Source organism: Aptenodytes forsteri, unplaced genomic scaffold (genome assembly GCF_000699145.1).
Source record: "Aptenodytes forsteri isolate BGI_AS27 unplaced genomic scaffold, ASM69914v1 Scaffold49, whole genome shotgun sequence".
Classification (NCBI taxonomy): Eukaryota; Metazoa; Chordata; class Aves; order Sphenisciformes; family Spheniscidae; genus Aptenodytes; species Aptenodytes forsteri.
The window spans coordinates 2,683,683-2,693,293 of NW_008795125.1; the positions used below are offsets into that span (position 1 = coordinate 2,683,683).

The 9,611-nt window shown below is 38.0% G+C and overlaps 1 protein-coding gene across 1 annotated transcript in view; it reads right to left on the reverse strand.

Annotated features, from left to right (window-relative positions):
• Positions 1–9,611, reverse strand: part of EIF3H (eukaryotic translation initiation factor 3 subunit H) — a 73,648-nt gene that overhangs the window by 62,971 nt on the left and 1,066 nt on the right. Inside the window, exon 3 of the mRNA XM_009277246.1 lies at positions 8,200–8,356. Coding sequence (XP_009275521.1) covers positions 8,200–8,356 — 157 coding nt within the window. The remainder of the gene's footprint in view (positions 1–8,199; positions 8,357–9,611) is intronic.

Genomic DNA, 9,611 nt, shown 5'->3' on the forward strand with positions numbered 1-9,611 from the left:
ACGGGGGCTCCACCAAGACCGCCTGCTGCCACGCTGCTTTCAGTCCATAGCCTGATTTAAAAGAGCTTTAAAATTGAGTTGAGGATACATACACGTACTCTTCACGTTCCTCTGTTGTATTTAAGATAATTAAAAGCACTTTTTCTTAGGACTTTATATTACAAAAACATACTTTGGGGTACGTTGCTGTATCTGATATAGACAAGTCCATGTATCCACACATACAGGGAACTTTAGACTGTGCCGTGAAAAGTAGCCTTTTACCTGAATTTCTTCTTCTTTGCCCAATAAAGACAAAAACCTCCAGTAGAGAGAAGTCTGCACAGTATGAAAACTTAGGCAAAACATTTAACATGCTGCATGCCTGCTACTCCACTGAACCATGACAATTATGCAAACAATGTCAATATTAGTTCCCTTTTAGGAAACAAATCAAGAACTCGCACCAGTGACAGGTAAAGTACAAAGTAACTCAGATGTGATTAGCAGCTTTATTAAAGAACCTTGATTATGTGATACATCTTATTACAGGACAATTAAGCACACCTAATAACCAAACTCTCTGTCAATCGGTATATTCCCATATCAGTTCTGGCAACCCACAAAAAAACCAAAACATGGAAGACTAGACAAGACTGTTTTGCATGTTTAACAAGTGACCACCCACCCTTTATCATAATCATCTGAATTCCTTATATAAATTAATCCCCACCAAGTCTGCAGACTATTTCATTAATTCTTTACACCCAAATGATAAAGAAAAAAATCCAACTTACAATTCAGTATTCTTTTTACATAAAGCACAAAGTCAAACTTCATAAATGCACGCACAAACCCGATGGGCTTTTGCCAGCACTTAGTAATTGAAAAGTCAACATTTACATAGTATAGCTTTCTTCCTAAATTACTAAAGGAACTTAAAAAAAAAACCCACACAGTTGAGTAATTCAGATAAATGGACCACAACTGGAACCAGAACCAAGACTGTGATTTAGGAGCTTTTGGGTCATCCGTTCTTGTCCTTAGGGAAAAAATTTCATATAACTGGGCTTCTGTATTTCATAAACGTTCCATTTTCTTACAATAAAAGACAATACACATGACCTTCTCTATTTCTGCCAACTGTTATACCTAAAGAGAATAAACCTAAACAAAAAAGCAGAAAAAACTTTGTCAGCTAAAATTGCGTCTGCCTATTCAGAACACAGTTACAGCATGCTCAAGTTCTGTCCTGCAACAATACAAGAGAAATAAAAGATATGCCTACAATGATAAACCTTTGAGTTATAATACTAGCAGATTTAAAATGGGAATAAGTGGAAGCTGTTTTCACAAGAAAAATTGACAAAATTTAGCCTTGACAGAAATCTTTACAAAAAGGAGATGAATCAACACAGCTAGGGGGCTGTGATTTAATGACATCAGGACTTCTACAGCAATACTAGCAAAAGAAATCAACCTTCACATAGTCCATTTGTTCCCTATAGGTATATACATACTGTCTGGGAGATTCTGGTTTGACCATACGGGGGTTTATACTACCTCTCCAGTTGTACTCACAAGGCTGTTTGTGAAGCTACACTATTAACTTAATAAAAGAAAAAAACCAGAACTCTAGAAGACAGTAGCCTTTTTTATTAAGATGCTTTTTAAAAAGCCAAAACAGTCCACCGAACACCACCACACCCATGCACTGAGACACAGTATGCTGGAAAGCGTACTAACTCATGTGTCTTTGGTCTCAAAGCCCCCATAATGTCAAACCGGTGTAGCAGACCACAGCCTTCACTTCAAGAAATGCAACCTCAAGAACAAGTCCTCCAATAAAACAGGAAGGGCCTTAACACAGCCAACACTCACTTCATTCTCACTGCAGTAGGCAACAGTTCAAAAGCACGCATTCAGTTCATTGCTCTGTCTTAACTTTTCTAAGCATGTCCCTTTGAGCTACCTGAAGCCTCTGCTTCTGCAAGGATCGCATATCGCAGGTCACTGTACTGGCCACACTGGAGATAAGGCTCAGCAGTATGAACTGCTGCTACCCCTGGCCAATTAAAACCCGGAAAAAGTACTATATAGGAGCTACGACACGTTAATCCATATGCAACTGCATTCATTTGAGGCTAAATAGAAGCCGCAAACAAAGAAAATGGTGTTTCTGTGGAAATGTTGCACTATGTTATTTCTAGTTGTTACTGACTGATGATAGAACTAAGTAACAACCTACAGCACAGAAAAATACAGGTATTAGAATCTTCAATCATCTAGATACTTCTAACCTGAAAATTGAGAAACAAAATTAACCTTCTCAGGTAAGAAAGTAAAAATCATGTTGGGTGGCGGGGGGGAGGGAAGGAGAAGGCAGCATCACCTTCTCATCTGAAGCCTTCCAGAGGGAATCTAACAAAAACTCTGCATAGTTATAAAAGAAGAAAAAGTTACAACCTTCTAGAACTTATTTTGATGTATAATTGTGTAACTGTCTTGAAGTTTCTATTAGCGTAATTACCACAGCACTTAATTTATTACCTCAGTTTTGTAAGGTACTAAAATATATCAGATTGAAATAAAATGTTTCAAAATACCTTATCAAAATAATGTCTCACAAGATCTATAATGAATTACAAGATGTATACTACATTTTTAACTGCTGTTTTCCATGAAAGGAATATAAATTTCCTTTAAACAGGGAGAAGAGCTACTCAATGAATAGCACTGAAGATAAAAACAGTGAAGTGCAAAGGATCGAACTTAACGTGCCGCTTAGAGACACAATTTATAGTCAAGAATAATACATTTATTTCTTAGGAAGAAAATACACCTCATGCATTACACCTTTTTTGTAAACCTTAACTGAAAGAAAGCAAAACTGCTCAGACAAAAGCTTGGAAATGCCCTAAAGTGAAAGTAATTCTCTGAAAACTACCCTCGCAAAGACAAGCTGGAGGATTGCATCATTTCACAGAAGTGCCTAAGCCAAAAATCCTTACAGCAGAAGTCTGATTTTCCCTAAACAAGAGTTGAATCCATTGGGTGGAGGATGGGGAGACGCACCCGGGAATGGGGTTGTATGCATAGATAACTGAAAGTATCTTCTTTAATTTTAAGATCTGTGTTGTGAGAAATAAATTCAATACCTATGAAGATTTAAGTGCACTAGTAATAAGGAAACACAGTTATCTGAAAAGTAAACACCTGCCCAAAAGTCCAGAGTGCAGCCCCAAAATATCAAACACTCATGTTGAAGCATCTTTTGCTGAAGACTCAACAACATACCCCTGTTCTGTAATTTTCCTCCATTAGCTCACACATCATCAACTAAACTTCACCTACAGATTTCTAACACAGAGCTGGGTTGAACCCTCCCACCCCCTCCAAAAATCTTGTGCTGCAGCAGGCCAACCTAGGTGTTTAAGACTTCCCTGACAGGAAAATCTTACAAAAAAATTACACTTTGTAAAAAGAATCGTAGGAAGACGACACTGCAGGAGAAGCTTTCCAAGATGAAAAACACCTGTGGATTCATAAATGGTAGACAATCCTCCCAGATTTATAATAAGAATTACTTGAAGCTAAAAAAACCCTCTCATGTTTTCTGTAGTTTCTAGAAATAGTCCAATTCAAACTGCACTAAAAAATGTTCTTGTGCTAAAAGAACAAGTTTGGGTATGGGTTTTAAATAAGAAATGAAATTTTTGAAGGAATTCTGTTGCAGCAAATAGTCAAAACTTAGTATTATCTCAGGCATTAGCAGCAAGAGACAAAATGGCACCATAACAAAAGCATAGCTAAGCATATCTGAAGAAATGGTTGTTGCTAACAAGTTAGAAATACATCTTTATAAAATTGATTCTTAAGTGTTATGCATACCTATTTCAAGTTCAAATTAAGGATATTTTCTTAGCACCCTCAAAAATGTGTTTTATATTAGATTTGCTCAGTTTAAAAAAGGAAAACATTAGCTTAAGTGTCTCTTGCCAATTATCCAAGAGTTTGTTTGCTCAAATATCACCCTCCTGTACATAAGCTCAATTCTCTTAACAACGATTACCTCGAGACCACAAGGCAAATGAGTATTTTTCAGGTGACCTGTTCCTAGAGCTCTTGCAAAATGATACAGAAGAAATTATTTTTTGGGTGTATTCACTCAATTCTCAGCACAGCAGATTAGTTTGCCAACAGATAACCACACCAAGGTTGTTCCCCATTTCCCCCCCCTCAGGAGAAGGGCAGCTGGGGTACTGTGGCCCTTCAGCCAGTGCAACAGTCCCTGCATTAACACAAGATGAAGTATGACCAAAGTCCGCTAAGAAATGCTTTCTGCAGGCCCAGAAACTTGGAATCTCAATAGGATTGTTCCTATTCCAGAATCTTAGACAAGGGGAAAAAAAAAAATTATAAAAAAAATATATACACTAAGCAAGAAGAAAAGACAATACAACATTATTCTGACCAAAGAGAACAATCTTAAGTATCATTCTGGGTGATGGAGGCACTGCAGAGCCAAGTCCCCTATTCTTTCCTTCTGTATCACTGGGCCTGAATTTGTGCAAATATATAAAGCCACTTGTGACACTGATGTAACACACAAGTCTTAGGGGGAGGGAGGTGCCTTGTTTGGTTTTTAGCATCCTGAATTTTAACGTTCTGGCATATAACAAGAGATTTCTCTGCTGGAGTATCTGTATCTAGAAGAAAAAAGAATCTTTTGAAAATCTGGCAGGATGCTTGCATAGGGAAACATAGCTCCAGGGAAAACAAACAAGGAGTATTTATAAAACATTATTGTTTTTCACATTGGCAAGACAGAAGACAACTCTATGTAGAGCCTAAAAAGGCACCTAACCCTCAGCTGGCAACCTCAAGAGCCATTTTGTTTAGGTTTTCATCTTCCCTAGCCTCTACCACATAGGTCAAAGGGCTGAACAGTCCCTAAGTAAAGGGAATGCAGAATGAACATGAGTGCTGTGCATTTCCTGAATGGTTCAGTCTATTTAACTGTACTTCACTGAGAAGAATACAGAGGGAACCCCTCCGTGACGCATACAGTAGAGGCTAGATGAAGACCAATACAAAATGGCTCGAGGTTGGCTTATAGGGTTCAACTACCTGAAAGGAGGTTGTAGCGAGGTGGGTGTCGGTCTCTTCTCCCAAGTAACAAGTGATAGGACAAGAAGAAATGGCCTCAAGTTGCGCCGGGGGGGTTTAGATTGGATATTAGAAAAAACTTCTTCACCAAAAGGGTTGTCAAGCATTGGAACAGGCTGCCCAGGGAAGTGGTGGAGTCACCATCCCTGGAGGTATTTAAAAGACGTGTAGATGTGGTGCTTAGGGACATTGTTTAGTGGTGGACTTGGCAGCACAAGATGAAGTATGACCAAAGTCCGCTAAGAAATGCTTTCTGCAGGCCCAGAAACTTGGAATCTCAATAGGATTGTTCCTATTCCAGAATCTTAGACAAGGGGAAAAAAAAAAAAATTATAAAAAATATATACACTAAGCAAGAAGAAAAGACAATACAACATTATTCTGACCAAAGAGAACAATCTTAAGTATCATTCTGGGTGATGGAGGCACTGCAGAGCCAAGTCCCCTATTCTTTCCTTCTGTATCACTGGGCCTGAATTTGTGCAAATATATAAAGCCACTTGTGACACTGATGTAACACACAAGTCTTAGGGGGAGGGAGGTGCCTTGTTTGGTTTTTAGCATCCTGAATTTTAACGTTCTGGCATATAACAAGAGATTTCTCTGCTGGAGTATCTGTATCTAGAAGAAAAAAGAATCTTTTGAAAATCTGGCAGGATGCTTGCATAGGGAAACATAGCTCCAGGGAAAACAAACAAGGAGTATTTATAAAACATTATTGTTTTTCACATTGGCAAGACAGAAGACAACTCTATGTAGAGCCTAAAAAGGCACCTAACCCTCAGCTGGCAACCTCAAGAGCCATTTTGTTTAGGTTTTCATCTTCCCTAGCCTCTACCACATAGGTCAAAGGGCTGAACAGTCCCTAAGTAAAGGGAATGCAGAATGAACATGAGTGCTGTGCATTTCCTGAATGGTTCAGTCTATTTAACTGTACTTCACTGAGAAGAATACAGAGGGAACCCCTCCGTGACGCATACAGTAGAGGCTAGATGAAGACCAATACAAAATGGCTCGAGGTTGGCTTATAGGGTTCAACTACCTGAAAGGAGGTTGTAGCGAGGTGGGTGTCGGTCTCTTCTCCCAAGTAACAAGTGATAGGACAAGAAGAAATGGCCTCAAGTTGCGCCGGGGGGGTTTAGATTGGATATTATAAAAAACATTTTCACTAAAAGGGTTGTCAAGCATTGGAACAGGCTGCCCAGGGAAGTGGTGGAGTCACCATCCCTGGAGGTATTTAAAAGACGTGTAGATGTGGTGCTTAGGGACATTGTTTAGTGGTGGACTTGGCAGTTCTAGGTTAACGGCTGGGCTTGATGATCTTGAAGGTCTTTTCCATCCTAAATGATTCTATGATTCAGCACAGGCAAGCTCCCCTGACCTGGCTGCAAATTCCCTGTCACTGCTAGAGGTATGCATCGGCGTCACTGTGATAGGTTCACTTTCCACTCTGGCTAGAGTTTGCTCTTCTTTCTGTGCCTGCAGCATGGGAACAGAAGGTTGACGAGCCAAGACATCCAGGTGAGGGAAGCTCCACAAGCATTGCCTTTTGCACCTTACTTAATGCCAGGATTATTGCCTACTTGCTAAAAAGGGAAAAAGAAAGACTGGTAACAAGAGTCACTTTCTTGGAATAAAATTTCTCCCAAGCAGAAACAGTTGAACCTTGCATACAAGATCACAGGCTTACAACTTCAGCATGGTAGCCATCATATGGTGAGATGAATCCATCTCAGAAACTAAGAAATTTATTTCACTCCTTGCTTGCCTAGGAGTGCCTTCCATGTACCTTCCTAGCTACATGGAAACAATTCAGCCATTTTCTACAGGAAAAACTGAAGCATGGGCCCCAATTAAAAATTTAGATTACTCCAATCCTTTGAAGAGCCCCAGAAGAGAAGGAATCTTTAAAACATCTTTCAGGCTTTAATAAAATGTAGTTCTGACTCAAGCACCATATTAATGTAGAACAATTAAGATTCCCTTGCAGTTTGCTTTTTCTTTTTTTTCATATAGCAAATTGTATAATCCCACAACAGAAGCAATAAACAGCTAAGAAACCTTACCAAATTGCAAAGAATTCTTAAAATGATCTCTGTTTTAAAGGCAGAGTCTAAGATTCTTTCATAATAAGATAAAACATTAATTTACTAATAACTAACCTCATTATAAGCAAGAACAAGCGGTTTATACTTTAAGTAATCTCACTTACACTGAATTATCAAAAGTAGATAGAATCATGCTACAAACCAAAACTTAACCACAACTACCGTGACTACATTGCCACTTTACTCTTGAAGATAAACTGTCTCTCCTTAAGCCCTAACAAAGAAGCATTTCTACTAGTATCATTAAACACACCCACACATATATATATATATTACCAAGATTAGAATTCTAAGCCTTTCAAGTTTACTTTATGATTTTATACCATTCTGTGTCAAGCCAATTATACTGACTTACAGTGGCAATAACAAAACATTACTAGGACCAGCAAGGAAACACCAAGACAGATAGAAACCACTGATGCTACTTCTAGCTCACTTGGAGAAACAAAAATATCACCCAGATTTCAAGTTAGCCAGTGCTCTTAAACTTAAGAAGCTCTGCTCTCCAGGCTTTCAAAGAGTACTTAACACATACAAATAAATCTACAGAGGGGCAATCTGTATGCCTGACTACGTACATATGTACATGTATATATACACATACATATAATACACACACAGCCATTTTCATAAAAAGTTTTAAAGTCTATATGAATTACTGACTGGAAACTTATGTAACTTCCTGTGTGGACCGTCCTGCTCTAAAGTAAGCGTGTCCATATAATACAGTATTTATCCCTATAACTTCCCTTACAGAGACAAGATTTCAGTTGGATATGCAGGATGGCATTGTAAGTAACACATTGATACCTCAAGTCAAATGAAAATACTCTCTGATCACATACAAGCTTCTGGTCACTGTGGAAAAAAAATAAAAATCCTTTTTTGCACATATGGACTTTTTTTTTTTTTACCTAAAGTTTTGCAAAACTGTAACCATTACCTTCATCGAAGTCTGCATCATCTTCTGTATGCTGAGGGAAAGGGAAGCAATTTGTGATTTCAAGTCTGTCATCCACCACAAGACCCAGCAGCACTCCCTGGACCACTTCATTCCCCTGTCCTTCTTCTTGGTAATGTTTAATGATCTTTAACACAACCTAGAACACAAAGACAAGAAAATCGTATTATGCAATGGGTTTTTTTGTCCTCAAACTATGTATTTGGAATTTTTAAATTGTTGAAGTGTTGCGTAAACTAGAGCTGCAAACCAAGTGAGCTACTGGCTTAAACACCAGCAATTTTAATACAGGTTGAAGAACTGGAGACCATCCTAATATTATAGGAGAATAAAAAAGACCATTAAATGAACAGTCAAAATGCAGTTCTAAACCAATTTTCTGAAACGCCCTTCTGAAATGAAATATTGATCTTTTTCACTTTACCTTGTTGCTGTAACTGTTGAAAGCTATCTTGTAGGGGCAATAAGCTCTCTCCTGAGGGAAACATTGCACAAGAAGCTATCAAAACACCTCAAAAGTAACTATGCAGAAACTGGTAGGAAATTTTTAAAAGGCACAAAATACATCAAAGTTCAGTTGCTTTAACCTTCAAAATTACATCTCACTGCAGTTTTACTTCAGATGACAATGTAATTTATATTTTGTAAACTGTGTCATAGGTTATTTAAGAATAATGAATGATAAAAGAAAGAAAAAAGAGCACAAATTACTCATCATATTTTTAATAAAATAATTCTCACTTCCTTCCCTAAGTCTGAATTCCACAATGAATAATTCTCATGAGATGATACTGTAAATTGGAACAGTATGAACAAAAACACTCAAAAATAGTCAACCATTTGCGAGAAACACTTCACATTTAAGTAAAATTTTATGCTTAACAACAAGAACCAGAACAAGATAAGAAACTAACCACAATCACAGACTTGAAAGAACTTATACTTTGTCAAGCACAAGTGGCTTTTATTTCACTAAATCCTAATCCATCCAAGCAAAATGCACCAGAAAATGTCTGATGACTATGTTGTCATTAAAGCAATACTACTTCAGTGTCTGTTGGCAAACAGACTAGTGTAATGGATTTCAGCTCAACCACCCTGAGAACAGATTTTGTACAAATACTAGTATTTAGTGCATTTTCTAAAGGGGGAAAAAAAAAAAAAAAAAAAAAGTTGAGCTCATATTTACACATCAGGAACATATATTTGCCCCTAGCTTTCTCCTTGGCTGTTTAGCAGAATTTTATGTCACAATTTTTTGTCACAAATTTATGTCCCCTCACTACAAGAAGGACATTGAGGTGCTGGAGCGTGTGCAGAGAAGGGCAACGAGGCTGGTGAGGGGTCTGGAGAACAAGTCTTCTGAGGAGCGGCTGAGGGAACTGGGGTTGTTT